The following is a 24,948-nucleotide window of genomic DNA, read 5'->3' as shown; positions in this document are numbered from 1 at the left end:
GCATGGACATTTTAATAGAAAAAAGAACGCAAGTTAAAGCTTTATGAAAATGGTCCTCATTTTCCTTATTTTGCTCCATGCTGGGGAAAACTTCTCATGAATTACGGCAAAGTGTACACTGGTCCCTCCAGGCTGCTCACCCGATGGCTGGAGCGCTCCAGGTGGTCGTGAGGCCACGGCTGACCATGTCCCGTGGCTAACCAGAACATTCCAGCTGTAATTGATGGAGGAGTAATGGGGAAAGCATGGAGTTTAGAGTTGGGTGCGGGTGCAGATCCCATCTCTCATTCTCACAGGCTAGTGAGCACTTGAAATGTGACAGGAGCAGTTACAGAGCTGACTTTTACTTACATTTTATAAATTTGGATGTAAACAGTCACATGTGGCTCATGGCTACTGTACTGAAGCAGCACAGGTGTAGACACTGCACTACTGTTAATGGAGCTCACGGCCACATTCACCCCAGGGCAGCCCTCTCATTTTGCCAGCCAGCATCCTGCTCCAGGTCAACTGAGCCTGTTTAGTTTTCTACATTTTGTTGTTAAGGTGTCCTCCCCAGGGGGCTCAGTGGCCGAGCGTCTGTCTTGGGCTCAGCGCATGATCCGGGGGTCCTGGGATCGAGTCCCGCATCAGGCTCCCCACAGGAAGCCCACTTCTCCCTCTGCCTGTGTCTCTGCCTCATTCTGTGTGTCTCTCATGAATAAATAAATTTGTTTAAAAAAAGAAAAAGATGTCCTTCCCCCATTGGACCTATGCAATCAGATCTCTGTATCTCTATTAAGTTTCATAACTTAAAGTTAGTCTAGAGCTTTAGCTTTTAAGCAATAGAGCCAATCTTTTTAAAAATTTTATTGATTGGGACACCCGGGTGGCTCAGTGGCTGAGCGTTTCCCTTCAGCTCAGGGCATGATCCTGGAGGCCCTTGGATCGAGTCCTGCGTCGGGCTCCCTGCATGGAGCCTGCTTCTCCCTCTGCCTGTGTCTCTGCCCCTCTCTCTCTCTGTGTCTCTCATGAATGAATAAACAAAATCTTAAAAAAAAACAAAAAAAAAAACAAAATCCTTGTTGTTACTGTACGTGTTAACAGCCAAGTGGTAAGATAATCTTATATCCTAACTCAGGCTAAAAGACTTTTCCTCTGCGGTGCCAATTTTTCACAGCTGCGGCATGATTATGAGCCTATTACCAAAATCAGACATTTCCCCAATTTCACCTAAGTAAACACCCTCTGGCAGGGAAGAGGGGGCTCAGTACCCATCGCTCAGTACCGATCACCTCTCTCCTCTAGTAGGAACTGGCTACTTCTTTTTGACAAAGACTCAAAAGAGAAATCAGTGACCGAGTCAGGGTTAGGTATGAGGCTAATGCCAGGTAAGTTTTTATTATATTTAGAAAAAAAAAAAAACATAACTGAAAATAAAAGTAAGTCACTCAAAATGAATGAGTTTTTAAACATCTTGTCATTCTTCAATGGCAGCATTTGGATCCACCGCCCAAGCCAGTTTTAACCCAACCAAGATGCTGGAAGGCAGAGAACACCGTGGTGCCCATCAGGCCGATGAGGGCTAAGGAGCCCAGGGCTCCCCGACTCCGCTTGCTGGGCTCTGAAACAGGAGAAGGAGCAGGGGTGACTAGAGGTGTCGGAAGGACAGAGCTGTCAACATCCACAAGCCTTCTGTCGAGGCGTCTGGGGTTGCACAAAGGACCATCTGGTTGGCCGAGGTCAACCAATGTTTGGCCTAAAGCTGTCAGTATGTCAGATACTGCGTGCAAAGAAAGTTGTCGCAGTGGTATTATTTGGACCTTAAAAGAATTATGGGATAATAATGAGAGCAGCTTTGCTCCAGGACCTTTGGGAGTGTTCCCTTGCTTTCAAGAGGGAAGTACAGCCCAAAGAGTCTCTCTCCCCCTTCTCTCCCAGGGACACCACCGATAGCAGCAAGTCAGGAGCAGGGGCTCCGGAGTCAGGCTGCCTGGCTTTAAATCCCGGCTTAGCAGTGTACACTAGTAGCTCCGAGCCTCAGTTTCCTAGCTATAGAACAGGATGTACTGTCTGCATCCTAGGATTGCTATCGGGTTACCTAGCTTACACCAAGGTCTTAGAGCAGCGACTGACACATACAAAACGTTCAGCAAAAATAAGTTTTGTTGCTCTTCAAAGGTTAGTAAAAAGAAGGGAGATACCAGACCCTTCACCTCAATATCAAGGTACTTCCCCTTTTCTCAAAGCCCTGCTAACAAGAAAAATAGAGCAGCACAGGGTTTTAAATTTGCTTCCTTGGCGGACGTCAATAGGTACTTACCTCCTGTGTAATAACCATAGGCGTAAAGAACTCGTCCAACAATCCAGGCCAAGCCCAGGCCAGAAGCTATACGCTAAAAGAAAAGGGCTGCGTTAGTACTGGCATTAAACCAACAGGCCGACCTTCAGTAACATCCAGGGCTGGTGACACCACGTTTTACCAAAACTTCCAGGGACATGGTAAAATGCTCCCCCACCACAGTTGGGGCAGAGGTATGTCGTGTGTCGCAGGAAAATCAAAGACCTGTGATTCTTCTGTGAACTGCTCGTGGCTGGGGAGAGGAGTCTGGCCCTCCAGGAGGACGGGATGGAAGGAAACTCCTGGCTTGCCCTGGGGAACTCCTTGTCCAGGAGCACAGGACAGGGAGAGGCAGGCCCGGGGGCCGAAGGGTGAGCCCCAAGACAGAACTGACCCCAGGGCAGGACCCGAGTGCTGCCGCTAGAAGAAGTAGGCAGAGGGTGTCATGCTGTCCCCCCAGAATACGCGGTCTTGGAGGGGGGCATCTTCCCCTTCCCGACACCCTTGAGTAGAAAGAGTAAAACTTACACAGAAAGTCCTACTTGAGCACCACCCTGGGGGGACCCGCTGAGTCCAAAGGAGGCAGGAGAGGACGGGAGGCCGTGTGGGCATGTGAAGCATCGCACGCCACCGTCTCCAAGCGCCTCTGCAATTTATCAGTGGCATCATGGAGGGTAAGGCGAGTACTTTAGGGTTTTTTTTGTTTGTTTAGTTGATTTTGGGTAAAGTCAACTATCAGGTGTGTGAAGCCACGAAAAATAAAAGCCCCAGGCCCATAAGTCACCCTCTGCAACCTGGCCCCTGCCAGACTGAGCCTGGCTGTCATGCTACACCGTTACCACCGACCTAGGACTTGACATCGGTGCTTGTCCTCAGACTAGTTCTAGAGTATTCGGAAGAATGGAGCATGAGGAACGGGGTCCAGGGAAGAGGCACAGGAAAGCAGACGGGATGGACACGTGGTGATGCCTAACTAGAAAGACCAGCTAATCTCTTTAGACCAGCTCGTCTAGCCACCTGCTAGGTTGGGGGCCCCTTAGAGGCCCCAGAAAGAAGTATCTTCTCGAAGACATTAGCAGATGTTTCTTTGAAAAAACAGAACTTCAGGTCAGGAACCACAGACGTGCCACTCTGGCGGCTTATAACGAAGCCCAAGGCCCTTTGAGTGTGGACCAGAGGCTTGTGTAAGGCTGAGAACCAGAAAGGAGAAGTCCCAGAACTTGGCTCAGAGCTCAGTTAAGGGGACACTGGCCTGGGTCCATGGTGAGACCCAACCGGCACCTAACCTGGCTCCAATAAACTGGCTTTCCTGAGGTTCAAGGTACCGTGCAGACCACGTCTCCCGCCCACGAGGTCTGTGGTGGCCTATCAGGCCCTGTGACCTGCCCCCGCCTCCTGCTGACCACTTGGGGCCTTGCCCTCGCCCGTTGCCCAGAAGACGTGCTCCCTCACCTTCTGTAACTTTTGCCTGTCACCTGAGCAGCACGCACAGTCCTCCCCCGACCACCCCACTCACAGCTCTGTCCCGTTCCAAGACTCCCTTTCCACCTGCCCTGCTCTCCTCTCCTCCGTGGCACGCAGCGCCATCTGGACTTACTGCTTTTTGTCTGTGACCCCACAGCTAAAAGCAAACCAGGTGTCTTGGCCCGGTTTGTTCACTGTCGTAACTTCAGCTATCTGTCAGTGTTTGAGTGTGGCACCTGAAAATTAGGGACACAGACCCTCCAGGATCAGAGAGATTTGGGTTCAAGTTCTGATACTTCTACTTTGTGTGTCACTGTGTGCCCGAGACAGTTGCATAGTATCTGAGAGGCTTCTCCTTATCTGTAAAACATGGGGAAGGTCCTACCTACTTTAAAGAACTTTGTAACAGTAACTGAATAAAACTATTATATTTTTAAGATTTTATTTCAGAGAGAGAGAGAGAGAGAGGTAGCAAGAGAGAGAGCAGAAGCAGGGGGAGCAGCAGAAGGAGAGGGAGAAGCAGGCTCCCCGCCGGGCCAGGAGCCCGAGGTGGGGCTCGATCCCAGGACCCTGGGATAATGACCTGAGCCGAAAGCAGGTGCTTCACTGACTGAACCACTCAGGTGCCCCCGAATGAAATTCTTTTAAACGGACATTGAAGATGTTCATTCAATGTCCATTCTGCACTTTCCTCCCCAGTAGCTCAGTGAGCTAAATCCAGATGAAAACCCCCTTGGAAAAACTTACCGGGTGGTAAACACCTCCAACCGCTAGGAAAAATAAGAACGGAGGATACACTTCCAACCTGGAATAGACAGAGAACTTTTAAAAAAAAAAAAAAAAACAAAAAATGGGGATCCCTGGGTGGCTCAGCGGTTTGGCACCTGCCTTCAGCCCAGGGCGTGATCCTGGAGTCCTGGGATCGAGTCCCGCATCGAGCTCCCTGCATGGAGCCTGCTTCTCCCTCTGCCAGTGTCTCTGCCCCTCTCTCTACCTATGTCTCTCATGAATAAATAAAATCTTTAAAAAAAAAAAAAGTGCTCCCAGTCTACGTAAAACTGCAGAGCCACGGCCGAGTTAGACACTTGAGAGTAAAACTAAACACTGAGAGGGAAGAGATGCCCCCCCAACTAGCAGGATCCACCGTCTTTTCCCCACGTGGGATTAAAGGTAGCTCAGAACACACTGAGCGGGAGACCACAGCCCCAGCATGCTGGTGAGGAAGGCAGGGGCGAACCCCGGATTTCCTTCTGGGGCTCACGCCTGCTCCTTGCCTGGGGCTGGGCGATTCTAGGTCAGCTTAGCTAGGACGCCTTGCAAATGCGGTAGGAGGGCCACGCAACTTGAAAGACATCTTTGAAAAGATTTTTCCAGGAAAGCCCGGGTGGCTCAGTGGTTTGGCACTGCCTTCAGCCCAGGGCATGACCCTGGAGACCCAGGATCAAGTCCTGCGTCGGGCTCCCTGCATGGAGCCTGCTTCTCCCTCTGCCTGTGTGTCTTTGCCTCTTTCTCTCTCTCCATGTCTCTCATGAATGAATAAATAAAATTAAAAAAAAAAAAAAAAGATTTTTCCAAAACCCCACTATCCTAACAACTCTGAGTGATCGATCTGTTCACACACCTTTTTTTTTTTTACGACCATTTTAATGAGGTGCCCGTGATCATCACCACACCTGCTATTCGGCAAACAGTGCCGTACGATGGCTGAGGGGCCGGGCCTGAGAGCTTGCACCCTGAGGCCCTCCCCAGAGCCCCGTGGGGCCGACACTCACGTGTTCTGGTGGGCGCGCTGAATGCAGTTGAACAGGTGCCCGTTTTCGGGGTCCGTGCTGTACATGGTGGGATACTGAGGATCAAAGGTCAAGAGTAGCATTCAGTGTTGGTTTACAGCCAATCTAAAAGATAACCTATCCTCCAGCATCTCCTCCCATCTCCTTGACAGATGATCACTCTCTGCTTAAATACTTGCAGCGACAAGGGTCTCAACTCTGAGAAACAGAATCAGCGCATTTCTAGCCCTAAGCAGTCCTTAGAGCGGGCACGTCTGTGCAAAAGTTGCACAAGGGATGAAGGCAGCTTATGCCAGGCTCGGTGCCCTTGACACTGTGCCATCACTGCCAGATTCCCGATGCATCACAAAGACCCCACAGGGAAAGAGCCCCTTGCCAAGAGTTATCAGATCCCACAACCTTTTAAGATTTTCCTTGATGGGGGAACAGAAGAGAGAATTTTAATGGATGGGTCTGTTAAAAAAAAAAATCAGTATGAAAACTTTCAGAGAAGCTCTGGTCAGAGTCTCATGATAAGGTGCTAAACAGAAATGGGCATTTAAATTTGCTCACCAGGGACGACCTCAGTAATCGTCCCTTTTTAGATCAATTGGAACCAAAGGAAGCATTTAATAGACCTCCTTCTTATATCTGATGTCTAAGCCCAGGCTAACCTCAGCACCACACATTTCTCCTCTATTTGGGAAACGGAAAATGACCTTAAGACATCATTTTTAAAGTGGCACATTTGGAAAGACTTGCCATTTAACCCTCTTTATTTAGTTCGCTTTATTACTTATTTTTAAAACTCCAAGTATGATTGACATACATTATATTACTTTCAGGTGTATCACGTAACGATCTGATATATGCATATATCGTGGAATGACCGCCACAGTAAGTCTCGTTACCATAGCTGGAGATTATTTATCTTTTGAGATCATTTAAGATTTGCTCTCTTAGCAACTTTCAAATATGTAGTATAGAGTTAATTATAGCTGCCATGCTGTACCCTGTAGACTTTTCATTTTTTTGATCCTACATATACGTGAGGTCATACAATGTTTAGCTTTCTCTGTCTGACCGATTTCATTACTTGCCTTCAAGGTCCAGCAATGTTGTTGCAAGTGGCAAGATTTCGTTCTTTTTTTATGGATGAGTAATATTCCATTCTGTATACACACCTCCCCGTCTTTATCCACTCATCCACTGATGGACGCTTATGTTACTTCCATGTCTTGACTACTGTAAATAGTGCTGCAATGACCACGGGGGTGCACATGTCGTTTGGAGCTAGTGTTTTCCTTTTCTTTGGATAAATACCCAGAAGTGGAATTGCTGGAGCCTACAGTAGTTCTATTTTTAATTTTTTGAGGACCCTCCACTGTTTTCCATAGGGGCCACACCAATTCACATTTCCACCAACAGCGTGTTCCCTTTTCTCCCCATCTTCGCCAGCTTTGGTTATTTCTTGTCTTTTTGATGATAGCCATTCCCCAACAGGTGTGAGATGATAGCTCATCACGGTTTTGATTTGCATTTCCCTGATGACGAGTGATGCTGAGCACCTTTCATGCACCTATTGGCCATTTGTATGTAATCTTTAGAAAAACAGCTGTTCAGGTCCTCTGCCCATTTTGGTAATTGGGTTGTTTGGGGTTTTTTTGAGTTCCGTGAATTATATATTTTGGAAATGAACCCCTTATCATTATTATATCATTTGCAAATATTTCTTCCCATTCACTGGTTGAGCTTTTCATTTTGTTGGCAGCTTCCTTGCTGCACAGAAGCTTTTTGGTTTGACGTAGGCCTGCTTGTTTAACCCTCTTTAGAAAATAACACTCTCCCGGGCACATAGGTCCGGCCAAAAGCCATACTGTCCTTGCCCCAGCACAGCTGGTCCTTCTACGGAAGAGACCAGGTGAAAACACGGTGGAGACTGCTCCCCAGCAGTGCCCCCACCCTCCCCGGTTTCCTGCCTTCTTCTTGCTGGGAAGGAGCAGCTTTTCCAGGAGGTGCAGTTCTCAGACTGCAGTGCTGATCCCTAGCCTCACCTCTCCTTCCACCACTGAGAACAAGGTCTTGCCCCAACCCCTCTAGGTTTCCACTCACCTCCACTTTGTACTTCTTTCGGGCCTTGGAAACATTGATGGCTAGATGAGCTACCATTATGAAGCTAGCAGCACCGGTTAGAACCACGAAACCATATTCCTTCGAGAGGACAGCCATGCTGGCTCTGTGGAAGGAAGAAGACATTAGGGTACCACCCTGCACTGGAGGGACCCAGGGTAGGAGGCCTGGAGCATGGAGGTACAGCGCTTCATTACCTGCAAAGCTATACCTGCAGGGGAGCTGGGTGGCTCCAGGGGTGAAGCACCTGCCTTCGGCTCAGGTCATGATCCTGGGGTCCTGGGATCCAGCCCCACATTAGGCTCCCTACTCAGCGGCGAGTCTGCTTCCCCCTCTCCCTCTACCTTGGCTTGTGCTCTCTCTCGCCCGCTCACTCTGTCCCTCAAATACATAAAATCTTTTAAAAAAGGTATACCCGGGCAGCCCCGGTGGCTCAGCTGTTTAGCGCTGCCTGCAGCCCGGGGTGTGATCCTGGAGACCTGGGATCGAGTCCTGCATCAGGCTTCCTGCATGGAGCCTGCTTCTCCCTCTGCCTGTCTCTGCCTCTCTCTCTCTCTCTCTCTCCCTCTCTCTCTGAATAAATAATTAATTAAAAAAAAAGGTCTGATCAAAAAGGTGGGAGTAAACATGATGTTTCTAAGAGGCAGCTGTAGATATTACCATGCATCACACAACAGAATCGAACCGTTATTCAATCACGCAATGTACACAGAGAAAGGTGTGCGAGCACATCACATTCTCTCCTGATGAACATGATGTTGGCAAGATGTGGCTGCACCAGTGCAGTAGGCATTGCTGTAGGACATGGCTGCTTCTAAACCACTTTCAGAAAAAGGTTTAATGTGGCAAAATCCTAAAGGATGTATTAAAGACACAGACAGAGAGGAGAGAGGTAGGCAGGGAGAAAGAGAGGGAGGGAGGGAGGGAAGGAGAGGGAAGCAGGGTACGAAACAGTAAGTAAACAATGCTTCCAAGTTCTCTGTGTGACTGTGGCACAGGGGACACCGAGGGCAGGGATCGTGGGACGCCCCTTGATCCCGGGGCACATACTGGTTTAGCAGCACATGTACCGCAGGTAGGAGACCGAGCTCTAGCGCTCTGAAAGAAGAGCGTGGCTCTGAGCCTGTCACGCTGCCAGGAGACCCGGCTCGGGGCAGCTCGGGGGAGCCAGGCTGCTCATCAAGTCTTCACCTCAAAGCCCCCCCCCGTGGACATGTCCAGTGCCTGCCACTTACTCTGAAATGCATCAAGAAATGACGATACACGCCAATCATGGGAACTAGGTGGTGGCTTTAGGGACGGTCTCTATATATAATTCTTCCAACTTTGCTGTATACCTGAAACATTTCACCCTAAGACAGAGAAAAGGCTAATTGTCGGCATTTTTCCGTGTTCTGCAATTTCAGCTCTTTTAGCTACTGTTCTGCCCCACAAGGAAAAAAAAGAGAAGAAACAGACTGGCCATCAGGGAGAAGAGAAGTTGGCAGGTCGGGGGAAGCCCTCGTAATGCCCAGGTAAAGCCGAGCCGCCCCTCCACCTCCCTGAGCTCCGGCAGCAGGCAGGTGAGGCAGGCAGGACAGAGAGCCCTGGCGCTCCCCGGGAGCCTTCCTGCCCGCCCACCGGCCAGCAGCTCCCGCGTGGGGTTTGCAGTTTCCAGCCCTGCTAACCGCTCACTGCGACCTGTCCTGTGGGCCTGGGAGGCCTACCTGGCCCCAAAGCGTTTCTTTTCTTTATTTTTTTTTTAAAAGGTTTTATTTATTTATCATGAGAGACACAGAGAGAGAGGCAGAGACACAGGCAGAGGGAGAAGCAGGTTCCACGCAGGGAGTCTGACATGGGACTCGATCCCAGGACTCCAGGATCAAGCCCTGGGCCAAAGGCCGACACTCAACCACTGAGCCACCCGGGGATCCCGCCCCAAAGCATTTCTAGTCGCCCTAGCCAACAACCCAGCAAGATAGAATATCCCCATTTCCGAAAAGGACCCAGAGGTTACGGCATGTTCCCAGGGTCGAAAATAGAAGGCACCAGAGCTGGGATTCCAATTTAGATTCCAGTTTGGTTCCAAAGTCCCCCCCCCCTTCCCCCCCCTTTTTAAAAAATATTTTATTTATTTATGAGAGAGAGAGACAGGGACAGAGAGAGGCAGAGACACAGGCAGAGGCAGAAGCAGGCTCCATGCAGGGAGCCCAACCTGGGACTGGATCCTGGGTCTCCAGGATCACACCCTGGACTGAAGGTGGCACTAAACCGCTGAGCCACCTGGGCTGCCCCCCAAGGTCCCCATTTTAATCCCACTTGGAGATTGAGAGCCGGCACCAGTGTCAGGGTCACAGCACCTTTCTCGGTGTGCAGTTTGGGGCCAGAAGGCGGCTGAGTTCTTTAAAAGGACGTTTCCCTTAGGTCTCAAAGATGACATTTAGGGCTGAAGTCCTAGAGTCTGTCCTCCCTCCCCCCACACCCTTTCTCAGGATCCACAATAATTCTCACCAGTTTCCCCTTCTACAGTCTTCACCTTGAGCGGCTCCTGGGTTGGGGGACACACTGCAAAGGGCTGTGGCCATGACTCGGTGCAGGACTGGCCTCTTGGCTACCGTCTCCCTGCGGTCGGGTACGGCGGCAGAAAGCAGGTGGTCTCTGGCTGCCCTCCACACTTCCCTGCCCTCATTCCCTCCTAGAATTTAGTTGCTTCCAAAATTTAGAAAATCAGCTCGGGGAGGTAGTAGTTATTAAAATGGAAATATAGGGTGAATTCTGAACACCTCTTTGAGAATAGAAATGACTGAGCATTCCAACCTATCTGATGTCCTTGGAGCTCAACAAAACTCTGCCAAACAGGTCATTTAAAATGAAGCTGTCACTCACTCTGTCAGAAGCCACCTGCTTAAGGACAGTAAATGAAGCACACTTAGCTCAGGTCAAAGTTTGCAAGTCGAGAGTCCTAGGTTGAGAGCGCATTTCCAGACCCTAGCCTCTGGACAGGATGCCAGGCTCCCCGGCAACAGGGGGTCACCCTGTGTTTGTGTGGCACTTTTAACCCTCACAAAAATCTCTTTAGCTTCACTACACAGAAACGGGGATGGAGGCTCAGGTAAATGAGGGCAGAACCAAGACCAGAGCAGGTTTTAGGTCTGCCCCGAATACCCAGGCACAGGCAAAACGTTAGAATTTCATGACTCAGTCACTGCCCTTGGTTTTTCTGGTTTGTAAGGGGTTGGGGTGGAAGCTGAGAGGCACGACAGGCATCTTGAGTAGATGTTTCTGTTGCAGGCAATGAGCCACACTCAGGCGACTGCTCAAAAATTTATAACCTGAAATCAATACTTACTACTGAGCTCCTCTTCCAGAGTGTACATGCAATCTGGGAGGTTAAAGCTGTTAGACATGCACACTCTAGTGAAAGTTACCCTCCTCCCACTTTGCTACCGTGATGGGTATGAGGGAAAAGGGATCTGGGTACAGGCAAGCAGAGCCAGGAACAAGTACCTTTGAAGGGCAGAGAATATACAGTGGGGGACCCAGAGGCCAATGCCAGAGTGGGTGGTTTGCAAAAGACCGTGTAGCTAGCTGTGTGCTCAGATGGGAGGAAGGGGTCTACTTTCCTTGAACCTCTCCCCGCAGGAGTCCTGGACGCACCTGCAAAGGCGCAAAAGCAAAGCCCAGGATGCCTCCTACAGGATGGGCAGACAGCACTCCTTGACACCCCCTTGCCCTCCCACCAAATGAGGAGTCCCGCTCCAGACACCAGCTGGTGTGATCGATGCTGAACCAGCCACGGCAGCCACTTAGGGCAGCTGGGGAGACCGCGTCTGTCTGGCATCCTCCACGCCAAGCACACAGTGGGCCCTATAGACACCTGCGGAATAAACAGACAAGCCGCGGCTCCAGGTGGCTTTCAGGAATGACACCACCAACTGACACAATGCTTGTCACCTGCCACGGCGCCCAGCTTAAAGTAGGTGCCTGGGCGATTTAAGTTCCCTTTTGTTCCCCTCAAAAGTGTCTCCAGAACCCTTTGAAGCAAAGAAAGAGGAGGTCAGAACACAGAAGAAAGCTCTGTCATCATGGCTGCTGAACACATAAATCCAATAGGGACAGGAAAATGGTTATGGCTTGTCCCTTCGGGACAGAATCAGCTTGGGATGCCCAGGGGGCTCAGCGGTTTGGCCCGGGGCGTGATCCTGGAGACCCAGGATCGAGCCCTGCATCGGGTTCCCTGCATGGGGCCTGCTTCTCCCTCTGCCTGTGTCTCTGCCTCTCTCTGTCTCTCATGAATGAATAAATAAAAATCTTAAAAAAAAAAAAGAGAATCAATTGAAGTCCACATTCATAAAACAACACCTATTGGACCCCTGGGTGGCTCAGTGGTTGAGCGTCTGCCTTTGGCTCAGGGTGTGACCCCAGGGTCCTGGGATCGAGTCCCACAGCGGGCTCCCTGCATGGAGCCTGCTTCTCCCTCTGCCTGTGTCTCTGCCTCTCTCTCTCTCTCATGAGTAAATAAATAAAATTTTAAAACAAAACCATATATATAAAAACTTGAGGCCAAAAAAAACCCTATCATTTGCTGAGTCCTTCTGCTCTGAGGAATCCAAGGCTAAGACACGGATGCTCCCACCCCTTAAAGGTCGGCCTTGGTGGGCTCGGGTGCAGGTGAGCTCACTGGTTCGGAGGGCGGGGGAGCAGCACAGCTGACAGAGGCCGCAGCCTGAGGCTGTCCCGGCCCTGGAGCCAGCGGAGAGCCACCAAGCTACAGGCTGCATCACCTCTCTGGCTTAGCACACCGCATTTTGCTGATTACACACCGACTCTGTGTCACCAGCAACCCTTTTATTGACCTAAGGAGATAAGGTGGTCTTGGGTGGGGATCTCTGCCCCAGACTTTGGTGTCTGCGGTGGCACCAGACTCACGGCATGTGGTCTAACAGTCCCTTTGCAGCTCAACTTCCAAAGCAGGTGTAGAGTCTTTTGTAACCCGCTTAGCTGCACAACGGCGTTTGTTCATCATCACACTGTGTTCGAGGTGGGTCACGCTCTCGCTGTGTACATGAGAAGTTATAATTTGTATACACAGAAATGTATTTAGGTACCTATTTTTTTTTTAATTTATTTATTCATGAGAGACACAGAGAGAGAGGCAAAGACACAGGCAGAGGGAGAGGGAGAAGCAGGCTCCATGCAGGGAGCCCAACCTGGGACTCGATCCTGGGTCTCCAGGATCACGCCCTGGACTGAAGGTGGCGCTAAACTGCTGAGCCACCTGGGCTGCCCATTAGGTACCTATTTAAACGCACTTAGTGTGCACTATGACACGGTGGTGGGGAAGTATAAGATGGAACCATCTGGAGAACAGCCTAACGATGGTTAATATTCTTCACATTGTTCATACCTTTTGGTTCATTAATTCCACAGGGAAGCTAAGCTAGAGGTTATAATCAGAGGCTCAGACAGATGTGGTTCAAAGACGTTCACTTGAGCACCATGTATAACAGCGACAACAGAAATGGCACCATGGCCAAGCAAAGAGGACAAATTAAATAGTACACCTGTAAAACAGAATATTGTAGTATGACCATTAAAAATGGTGTGCACACAATTAAAGGTGTTGAAACAGGCTTAACATACAGCATGAGAGGTTTTTTTTAAAAAAAAAAAAAAACCTCAAAAGGCGTATATAGTGTATAATCTCAATTTTCTCCGTAATAGAAAAAAATCAAAAATATTAAAACCATCACCATAGGGACGCCCGGGTGGCTCAGCGGTTCAGCATCTGCCTTCAGCCCAGGGTGTGATCCTGGAGTCCCAGGATCGAGTCCCACGTCGGGCTCCCTGCATGGAGCCTGCTTCTCCCTCTGCCTGTGTCTCTGCCTCTCTCTCTGTGTTTCTCATGAATTAATTAATTAAAAAAATAAATCTTAATAAAAGTAAAAAAAATAAAACCATCAGCATAATCACTTCTAGATGGGTGAATTACAGACTTTCCTTTGTACTTTCTGTAATTTTCAAAATGAGCAGATACACACCAAAAAAAAAAAACTACAGAAAGTGGCCTGACAGGAACTGAGAACTCAGAGGAACAGTCAATATATCGCGATGGAACCAACAGCCACAGGTGACTCACTACCCAGCCTGCATCCTGTCACTCACCTGCCCTGTGCTCTTGGCAGCTCGGGGATAAAGTTCTGGAATGAAACCAAGCTCAGCACCCAGTTCTCACACCTCCTAGCTGCGTGTCCTTGGGAAGATTTCTCCACCTGTTTTAGCGACCTCGGCTTCCTTATGTGTTAAATAGAGACTCGGGTGGTACCCGCCCGCCTCTGCGCTTGTCGTTGTTGTGAGGAAGACACGGGGGACGCTGTCTCGAGGGCTCAGCATGATGCCTGACACGTGGTGGGCACTCAGCAAATGTTCCGCACCAGATTCTTTTTTTTTTTTTTAAAGATTTTATTTATTTATTCATGAGAGAGAGAGGCAGAGACACAGGCAGAGGGAGAAGCAGGCTCCATGCAGGGAGCCCAACGTGGGACTCGATCCTGGGTCTCCAGGACCAGGTCCTGGGTTGAAAGCAGCGCTAAACCGCTGAGCTACCCGGGCTCTATTATGTGTGCGTTTACATCAACTGTCTCTGCCCTGATTCAATTATAAAAGCGCATGTTTGAATCAATGATAATTTCCCTTAAAGAACGTATAATTTAGAACTCTATTTTCAAACAGCAAACAGAATCGAGAACCATATATATTTCATTTCTATTTCCGAGCTCTGAGCCAGCCGTGATAAAGCAGGAATATTCAGGAGGAAGCAGGTTTCCGATGCTGACCAGGGACATCTGCCAACTGCAGTCCCTGAAGCCCACACTGCAGCCAGAGATGCTTGCTCATCCCTGCGTGGGCGTGTGCGCTCACTTGCTCATCCAAGGTTCCTGAGTGCCTACTGTATACCGCTCACAGGGCCCTGAGCTGGAGATGAAGAGCTCACACTTTGGTCCCTGCCCTCACCAGGCCCGTGTTCTACTGGGGGAAACAGGCAAACGAGCAAACACACACCCAATTCCAGATTTCCCCCGTCACAGCAGGGATCAGAAACTGGGTGCACACTTATCCTACAAAATGAAAGTGAACATGTTGGGGAAAGGCAGAAATAGGACGGAAGAAGGGTTTCTGTTCTCTTCTCCCTTATTAGCAGTGGCAGGTGTGGATCCTTTCAGTTTCCTGGCCGTCTTGAGAGGAGTCAGAATAGTTTGGTTGAAAGTATATGAAAGTGAAGGCCTTAAAAGAAACTAGATTTTATTTTCAATTGAAATTTTTTTAAGATTTTATTTATTTATTCATTCAGACACACACAGAGAGAGAGAGAGAGAGAGAGAGAGAGGCAGAGACACAGGCAGAGAGAGAAGCAGGCTCCACGCAGGGAGCCTGACATGGGACTCAATCCTGGGACTTCAGGATCAGGCCCTGGGCTGAAGGCGGCACTAAACCGCTGAGCCATCCAGGCTGCCCTAATTTCTTTTTTTTTTTTTTTTTTTAAGATTTTACTTATTAACTCATGAGAGACTCAGAGAGAGGCAGAGACACAGGCAGAGGGAGAAGCAGGATCCATGCCGGGAGCCCGATGCGGGACTCGATCCCAAGACTCCAGGATCACGACCTGAGCCAAAGGCGGAGGCTCAACCACTGAGCCACCCAGGTGCCCCCATAGATGCCTTTCTTGAGAATACTTTAGAAAACCAAATTAGGGATCCCTGGGTGGCTCAGCGGTTTAGACCCTACCTTCAGCCCAGGGCATGATTCTGGAGTCCCAGGATCGAGTCCCATGTCTGGCTCCCTGCATGGAGCCTGCTTCTGTCCCTGTCCCTCTCTCTCGGTCTCTCATGAATAAATAAAAAATCTTTTAAAAAACCCACCAAATTATTTCTAGAATATTTTAAAACAGCAATATTTCTGCCTGTAACTTTTGTACTTATCAAAGTATTAAATAGCTGAAAATGATTTTTTGAAGACATGTCAGGGCGAGGAAAAACGAGGAGCAGTATTTTGAAGCAGGTGGGGAAGGGGAAAAGCGCAGGTCGAGGTAGGTTTCCAGGGGGAGATTAGAGGACAGTGGGGCCTCAAGGTCTCCACAGCCAGTGAGTAGACACCCAGTGGATTTTAAGAAAGCCCCAAGGCCAGGTCTCCCTTGAGAAGTGATCAAGCCTGGGCTTCAATGAGAAGACATGCCCCATTCCAGTGCCTGAGTGAGCAACACAAATTTGCATTATGACATCTGCCTGAAGTAGTCCCCTCGAGGAATTTTACCAGCAGATTCTCTGGAAACATCACCACGCTTTGCTCAACCTTCCCTCCAGTTCTGCTTCTCTCTGGGGCAGGGGTTCCTTCAGTTTCAAGGACGACCCAGAACACTTCCTGAACCACATTCACCAGAACACTCCGGGGGGGTGAAGCTCTCCTTCACTATGTACTCACGTCTCTCTTGGCTGCCAAAAGAAACTCCCCAGTGTACAATCAGCATTGCATAAATGGAGCAAGAGGCAAGCTTTATAGATTTGGGCACTTGCCTCAAATTATTACTTCTGAATCATGAAGTTACATCAACTTATCTTTTACTAAGTGAAATCAATTGGATTGTTTAAAGGGAGAACACGGATTTCACCCTTCAGCTCTCTCTTTGCTCTTAAACAAGCAGACAAAAGCCAGCGTGGCCAGTGGTCACCCTCTACTTCCATCTGCAAGATCGTTCTCCCTAAATTGTCCTGCAATTTCTCAGCAGTGTCTTTTTGTTTCTTTATACATCCAGGAGTGGGACAGTGGGCAAGCACTCACTCACACACTGACTTGGAGCCATTTCCCAGTGTTTCCTTAAAATTCTTATCTGGCTCCCTCTGTTATTCATCCAATCTTCTTTTTACGTGGTCCCTTCTTTTATATTTTCATGAGACTAACACAAGGGCGGTCACTTAAAGGGCTGGTCTGATGGTCCCAAATGGACTTCCCAACATGCAAGGTGGTTCAGAAAACTATGAGGTTGGAAAAAAAAAAAAAAAAAAAGAGAGAGAAAACTCTGAGGTTGTGCTGGGTGTCTACTCAGCCTGCTTAAAGCACCTCAGGGCAGCTGCCCAGCCTCACTTCTGCCTCTGTTTCTACAAATGAACCATCTTCAACATCATTTCAGCCAGGGCAGCTGACCCTCATGAACCCATGGAGAGCTCAATGGAGAAATTTAAGAACGTGGATGGAAGCCGCACCAAAGTACTTCCCTGCTTCCACGATGGGAGAAAAGAAAGAATCACAGGATTTCTTTGTGTCCACCCTACATTTTCAAAATGCCACTTCTGGCCACTTCTACAACGAAACAGGTAATGGGATCTGCCTCAATGCCAAAGTTTCACACGACAGCTGGATTTTTTAAAAAGGGGCCAGGATATTTAAAAGAAGGAATCATAACCCAGGTGAGGAAAAATGACCACTCCTCACCGTTGCATTGCACATTTGATAGATGTTTCTCCAAGGGCTAAAAACAACAAGTTAGCTCAACAGGCACACAATTATTTATCCAGCACTTAATCATTAACTCGGTGAGGCGAATAGCAAGCAGGTCAGAAAATGGTACTTCCCCAGAACCTCATATTCTTTGATTCCTCACCAATGTTCCTCGCAGGACATTTGGGAAGTGGACACTGACAGTTAGAAGGGTGGGAGATCGGGGGATCCCTGGGTGGCTCAGGGGTTTAGCACCGCCTTCAGCCCAAGGCATGATCCTGGAGTCCCGGGATCGAGTCCCACATTGGGCTTCCTGCATGGAGTCTGCTTCTCCCTCTGCCTGTCTCTGCCTATGTCTGTCTGCCCCCCTGCCCCTCTCTCTCTGTCTCTCTCTCCCTCTCTGTGTCTCTCATGAATAAATAAATAAAATCTAAAAAAAAAAAAAAAAAAAAAAAGGTGGGAGAGCTGTCTCTTTAAGGGAAAATTTTGAATTTTTTATTCAAAATTAATAGAATTTCGAATTCTATTCCAAACATGTTGAACTTTATAGATTCCCTCTGCCCCTCCTGCTCATGCTCTCGCTCTCAAAAAAAAAAAAAAAAAAAAAAAAGGGAAATTTCCCATATTGTTTTAATTCCAACACGTTGGTGAACCATCAATACTGAAATCAATAAATACCTAACTTCACTGGCTGGGAGCTGGAAAGGAGGGGGTCAGCATGAAGCCCAGGTTCACAATAGTTCTGCTTCAGTGGGCCGAGCCGGCATGGACACAGTAATCCCTGGTAAGGTCACATAAGCAAATTACCAGCTCTTGTCTTCTCCGGAGTCTGACTTCTGTGTGAAGAGGCACTAGACACACACGCCTGAATGGAACGGAGTCTCCCCTGGAAAAAACTGGTAATTCAGCTCCTCAAGAATCTACGAATAGATTGGAACGAGAGAACAAATCCTAGGTTCCCCTGCTGGTGTGATGCCAAACTTTCCCAGATTCTTGATACAGAAGGCTCTATGGGGTGAGAGTTCCTTGATGGGTTGGCACCTCACCTAGACGTCCTGGGCCATGCTGGGCCATCTGGAGCAGAACCTCCCAGGAGATGTGATCCCAGTGGCAGGCCACGGGGCATTTCCTGTGGTCTGAAGGCACCCACTTCAGGGAGCCAAGAGAAAGAATGGGGAGAAGCAATGGGACACAGAAGAAAATAAAAATCTCCTGACAATGCATGAAATGCAGCTGACCTGACACAGTCAGTGTAGGACAGACAGTTTACCTAAGTGGAGTACTTGCCTGAAGCCCACACCTACCACCCCCTTCAGTATTGCTTCCAGGAATGGTTCCCTCCCTGTTTTATCCCCCACCACACTCAGGACACCATGCAGGGGTGGCGGAGTGTGCAGGGCTGCGATGGCGATCCAGACTGGGATAGAGGGTCCTGACCCTCCAGGAGACACATGACATGGAGAGAGACAACACAGGAGGACCATGAAACGGGACAGGAACAGATTGAGTGGAAGGCTCTGAAGGACACCGTGTGATGGGCGGGAGAGGACAGAGGGAGAGAAAACATCAAGTGCACAGGAGCCAGGAAAGGGCTTTGCTCGCGTAAGGAAGAGAAAGGACACCAGTGCGTCAGAAGGGTATGGACTAGAAGGGTATGAGTAATCATATAGACCAGAAAAAGACTGGTTAGGAGAAATCAGTTGTTATTAATAATACCTATTATTAGCCTATATTATTTACTATATATCAAACACTGTTCTGGGTGGCCCACCAATATTACCTGCTCATAGCATCCCTATGAAATAACATTACTTGTATTGTGCAGATGGGGAAAGGAAGCATCAGAGGGGTTAAGTAATCTGCCCAACATCACACAGCCATCACAGAGGAAGCCTGCACTCACACACAGCCAGACAGCCTGGCTCCAGACTCTGTATTTTCAAACCCTTGTCTCTACTACCTCTTAACGAGATTGCAGAGCAACTCTGACCACACCTGATCTCTTTTGGAATTTCTCTATCTCCCCAAACTCTCTCCTGAGCATAAAATATATTAACAGGGATAGAGAGCTAATAATTAACTCCCAGTCTGTGACTGATTAAAGCCTGAGAACTTTCTAATAGGAAGAAAAAAAAAAAAGAAAACTTGGATGAGGTCCAAAAAAGAAACTTATTTTTAAATTTCTTTTAATGGGTGTCAGCACAGCCCTATGACAAGAGGAGAGATTCTGGGAAGGAAAAGCTTCCTCCCATCTTTCAGGTGTACAGGCTTGCAAGGAGCAAAGAAACCCGCACTTCTTGTCATATTGTGATTTCCGCACACCCTGTACCTTAATGGGCATTGTGCAGTTCCTGAAGGTCACAGGGAAATAAGCCCGGACTTCCACAAGAGGAAAACAAAAATCTCAAATGAGTCACAGGGACACCACTTGCATTTTCCATCACAAGCAATGTGGGCAGGCTGTAGTTAATTCTTAGCAGCTGCTGAGTCCTCACCAGGGTACCAGACTGTGGATGGAGGAACTATCGGGGCTGCTGGTTCCTGGCCGAAACGGGGGATCTAACTCTTTGTGCCGGTCTGTACTTAGAATGAAGCTGTGCCAAAATCATTCATCCACATCGCTTTGGCTGGAGAAATAAAATACCACTTACTAAAAAAGGGGTGAGGGGGTGGGGGCAGCTGGGTGGCTCAGTGGTTGAACAGCTGCCTTTGGCTCAGATCATGATCCTGGGGTCCCGGGATCGAATCCCACATCACGCTTTCTGCAGGGAGCCTGCTTCTCCCTCTGCCTGTGTCTCTGCCTCTCATAAATAAATAAATAAAATCTTTTTTTTTTTTTTAAGATTTTATTTATTCATGAGAGACACAGGCAGAGGGAGAAGCAGGCTCCATGCAAGGAGCCTGATGTGGGACTCGATCCTGGGACTCCAGGATCATGCCCTGGGCTGAAGGCAGGTGCTAAACCACTGAGCCACCCAGGGATCCCCTAAATAAAATTAAAAAAAAAAAAAAAAAAAGTGAACTAAGGTACCAAAGTATTAGAACCTGAGTTCCAGCTAATGAAGAGGCCAACTCTGGCAAGAACTCAGAGGGCAGAGATCCCTAGGTGGCGCAGCGGTTTAGCGCCTGCCTTTGGCCCAGGGCGTGATCCTGGAGACCCGGGATCGAATCCCATATCGGGCTCTCGGTGCATGGAGCCTGCTTCTCCCTCTATGTCTCTGCCTCTCTCTCTCTCTGTGTTTGACTATCATAAATAAATAAAAATTTAAAATAAAAGAAAATGCTAAAAAAAAAAAAAAACTCAGAGGGCAAAGAGGGAGACTTATAATCCCAAATGATGAAATCCTTAAAGGTATTTCCAAATGTCACTTAGAAGGTAATGCAAAAAAAAAAAAGAAGAAGGTAATGCAATTTTCCTGTCTACTCATTGATGTTTTTCTCCATGGAAAGACAGGTAGGTAGGCACCATAAGAGACAGTGAGGGAAACAGGAATTCTTGTTTACATGGTCGTATCCTAGCCACTGACTATTGGGTTCTTTTTCAGGAGAATGGTACACTTCTAAGTAGTGTTAGTGAATTCATCTGTGTAAACTGTAGCATTGGGTAGATTCTTTGAAACAAGCATCACTTACAAATACCGGGCAACAAATATATTCTGAATCTATATTCAGAATATTTACATATTAAATATTAAATAGGGAGCAATAGGCTTAAATAGAGCTAACGGCACAGCAGGCACTAAATTGCGTTTTGACAGCATGATTTGTCATCCACTTCATTCCAGATTGCTCCAGGGGCTTTTCAACACGTCTCTGGGTAATGGGCTAAAGCGCTTCATTACTGCACATTGACTCACTTTGCTGTCCTCCCGGTTCGGAAATTTAACCTTTCATGACTGTGTCTCTTCAGGACTCTAGGCCAACAGCAGGAAGTCTATATGGGGTGGGGGGGGAGACTGTCCTCCAGTTTTGCTCCTTAATCTAAGGAACTTTCTATAGCAGGCCACAGTTATCTTTCTAGTATATCTGTTTTATATATAGTAACATCAGTTCAGGGGGAAAAAAAATTGCTTGACAAAGTTTTCTATTTTTGTAACATTGTGTCAGGATGGAAGCTTAACAGAAATGCCTTCCCAGGGGTAAAAGTATTTGTTTGGGTTTTAGATGCTAGTTTTATTTAACTGGGTTAAATTTAACTCCTGTGAGAATAAACATTCTTGATCCCCGGAGTAGGATTCTATGCTCTTCATTACTGAAGTCATGGGACTAACACATACATAGTCTTGTAACTCTGACTTGGTAACCTTGGGTGCTTCCCACAAACTGCAGGCTCTCCGTGATGGGCAGATTGCCCAAGACAAGCCCTTGCTGCAGCTCCCACGCACAGAGGGATCTCAAATCTGCAGCAATTGCACCTGCCCAGGCCTAGGCCCATAGCACCTGCAAAGGGTCATTCGTGGGCACAGCAGCAGGTGTCCTTCCTCTGGACTCCCTTTCTCCAGTTAAGGGATTGCTGCCCCTGCTCAGTCACTCCTCTCCTACCCCACCCCCTCTGGTCCCAGCTTCCTGTTCCACAGTCACTTGTCCCTTAAGCTACAAAGTAGCTCTTAAACTCGAGGCCAGAAAGTCAGTAAGAGCAGAAGCCACCACTTAGGGGAATGACTCACCAAGGAGTCTCCTGCCGCTGCTACCACCGCCCTGCAGCCGCCCCTCTGCAGCGGCCCCAGGGCTCCCTGCACGGACACAGATAAGGGGGGGAAGTTTTCTCAAGTCCAAAGCCGATGTGTGCAGCATCAAGAGCCTCCTGCTCTCGCGCAGCGGTAGTTAAAGACCCACGCAAGGGGTTTCCAGTACAAACCGGCACACGTTCCTACGAGGCAGGAGGAAAACAACCCCAATTCCCTGGGAGGTTCTCCCGGCGGGTCCCTAGCAACACGTCCACATCCGCGGCAGGCGCAGGGCTCCCGGGGCACTTGCTACGGTTCGGGCCTGCAGTGTCCCGCCCGCCCACCTTTTTTTTTTTTTTTTTTTTTTAAATTGTTGTTCAATTTGCCAACATATAGCATAACCCCCAGTGCTCATCCCAAGTGCCCCCCTCAGTGCCCATCACCCAGTCGCCCCAGCCCCCCGCCCACCTCCCCTTCCACTGCCCCTTGTTCATTTCCCAGAGTTAGGGGTCCCTCCCGCCCATCTTCTGCACCGGAGCTGCACTGGGCAAGGTCAGGCGGGCTCGGGGAGGCGCAGGCCAGGAGCGCCGGGTCTGCGCAGCCCGGGGAGAGGAGGAGAGCAAAGGAGGGCACTACAGGGTTGACCTTGAGAGTCTCCCCTGAGTTACCGATAGCGGGGCGGGCCCCACTTCAACGCCCCAAACCCACCCCATCACGGGAGGATGCAGGGCAGGTGGAGGTCAAAGGGGATGGAGAGGTGGACAGAAGCGTACAGAGCAGCCGGGGGAAAGGGAGCGCGTCCCTAATCCGCGCGGGACGGCAGAGGTACGGGCGGTGCCTCGCGCTGCAGCAGAAGTGCCCCGAGAGCCGGCGCTCCCGCGGCCCGCAGGTGCGGGGACTCACCTGGGTCACCTCCGCTCGGCTGGTGCGGCTGGTGCAGACCGCAGCTATGCAGCGAAGCGAGGGTGCCGCGCCCTGGGCCTCCGGCAGGGCGGGGGCGGGGCCTACGCCAAGCCCCGCCCCCTGGCCAGCGAGGCCACGCCCCCACGGCGGGGGCGCCCAGCCTCTCTGCGTGGTGGTTGGGCCGCCGCCACTGCGTTTCTATCCTTCTCAGGGCTCACCCCTCCCTACTCCCAAGGCCGTGTGTCAGTCCCTTCTGCAGACGCCTCAGTGGCCGCCTTCCTGAATTGTCCCAGTCAGTTCCTACTTTTTTTTTTTTTTTTTTTGGATCGGGTTTGCAGAACTGTAGCGCGTCAGTAATTTGTCCCCAGCAGAGCCACCGTAGCTCGCTCCTAGGCGCGTGCGCAGCGCGCCCGGCGAGTCGGCGAAAGAGCTCGAGCCTCGCGCTGCGGGCGTGGGGCGCCGGAGGCCCTTCGTGCCTCGGGGTGCAGCGCTCGTCGAGCCGGAGGACGTCGGGGTGCTGGGCCCGTGCGCGTCCCCGGCTACTCTCCGGGAGCTGGGAGCCGGGACCCGGGAGGGGCGGCCGCACCTACCCTCGCCCGGGCTCCCCCGGCCGGCTCGCCTGGGCCCGCCTCGCGATGCTTCCGGTGGAGGCTCCGCCCCGGGGGCCTTCGGGAGCGCGCGCTCGTCCCGCCCGCGGCCTGGAGCTCCGGGGGCGGGGGGGAGGCGGGGGGGCGGGGACCCGGGGGGGGCGGGGACCCGGGGGGGGCGGGGACCCGGGGGGGCGGGGACCCGGGGGGGGCGGGGACCCGGGGGGCGGGGCGGCGCGCGCAGCCTGCAGCCTTCGTCGGGAGGCTTCACACCGGGTGGGGGGGGGTGTTTATTTATTTATTATCTATTTATTTACTTATCTATTCATCTGTTTATTTACTTATCGATTTATGTTTATGTATCTTTATTTACTTATCTGTTTATCTATATCTACTTATTCATTTATCTATGTATCTATATCTATATCCATTTATGTATGTATCTATCTACATATTTATCTTTATCCATTTATATATATCTATCCACTTATTTACCTATATTTATCTTATATATTTATTTACTTACCTGTTTATCTACTTATTTATTCATTTATCTATCCATTTATCTATTTGTCTATCCATTTATTTATCTATTTATGTATCTATCTACTTATCTATCTTTATTTTACTTACCTATTTATCTACTTATTCATTTATTTATCTTTATCTGTTTATCTATCTATTTATCTATCTTTCTTTCTTTCTCCTCTGTGTTGACCTGGTGGAAGTACCTAAGAGCTTCCTCAGGGGTTTGCAGCAGTTTTCATTCCCAGGCTCTCAGCTTCCGCTTAGGCTCTAGAAGGGCTCTTGTTTTAAGTTTCCGGCAGGTTGAGTATAAAGGGCTTGTTTTGATGCAACGTTGAAGGGAAGAAAGCAGGAAAGCACTTGTGTGTGCGTCAGGGAAGAATTTTCCCCATTTTATTATTATTATTATTATTATTATTAATTATTATTTTTAAAGATCTTCATTGATTTATTCATGAGAAACACAGGCAGAGGGAGAAGCAGGCCCCACGCAGGGAGCCTGAGGTGGGACTCGATCCTGGGACCCCGGGGTCACGCCCTGGGCGGAAGGCAGGTGCTAAACTGCTGAGCCTCCCGGGGATCCCGAAAGATTTCCCACTTGCTGGTGTAGACTCTGTCCTCCCAATCCCTGGTGTTGAAACCCAGTCCTAATGTGAGGGTACTTGGAAGCGGGGCCTCTGGGAAGTGATTAGGCCATGGCGGGGGGGGGGGGGGGGGGGGGCGGGGGGGTCCTCCTGAATGGGGTTAGTGCCCTTATAAAAAACCCTAGAGAGCTCGTAAGCCCTTCTCTATGAGGACAGCGCAGAAAAGACTGGCAGTCTGTGACCCAGGGGCAGGCTCTCCTTAGACACTGAATCTGTTGGCATCTTTTTTTTTTTTAAAAGATTTTTAAATTTTATTTATTCATGAGAGACACAGGCAGAGGGAGAAGCAGGCTCCATACAGGGAGCCCGACACAGGATTCGATCCCGGGGCTCCAGGATCACGCCCTGGGCCGAAGGCAGGTGCTAAACCGCTGAGCCTCTGTTGGCATCTCAATCTTGACCTTCCAGAACTTAGAAAAATAAGTTTCCTGCTTAAGCCCCCTTGCTTAGGGTATTTTCCTTAGAGCA

The 24,948-nt window shown here is 49.4% G+C and overlaps 1 protein-coding gene across 1 annotated transcript; it reads right to left on the bottom strand.

The window, feature by feature from the left end:
• Positions 1–1,348: 1,348 nt before the first annotated feature.
• MGST3 (microsomal glutathione S-transferase 3) lies at positions 1,349–22,883 on the bottom strand. Its single transcript, XM_077886865.1, has 6 exons — positions 22,725–22,883; positions 7,666–7,789; positions 5,557–5,630; positions 4,532–4,589; positions 2,303–2,375; positions 1,349–1,603 (listed from the first exon to the last, which is right to left on the bottom strand). Exons 2-6 carry the CDS (start codon positions 7,780–7,782, stop codon positions 1,467–1,469), a joined length of 459 nt encoding a protein of 152 aa, XP_077742991.1. The 5' UTR covers positions 7,783–7,789; positions 22,725–22,883; the 3' UTR covers positions 1,349–1,466.
• Between the last annotated feature and the right edge of the window lie 2,065 nt (positions 22,884–24,948).

The sequence above is a fragment of the Canis aureus genome, chromosome 38 (genome assembly GCF_053574225.1).
Source record: "Canis aureus isolate CA01 chromosome 38, VMU_Caureus_v.1.0, whole genome shotgun sequence".
NCBI lineage: Eukaryota > Metazoa > Chordata > Mammalia > Carnivora > Canidae > Canis > Canis aureus.
This window is presented reverse-complemented; position numbering and strand designations above follow the sequence as displayed.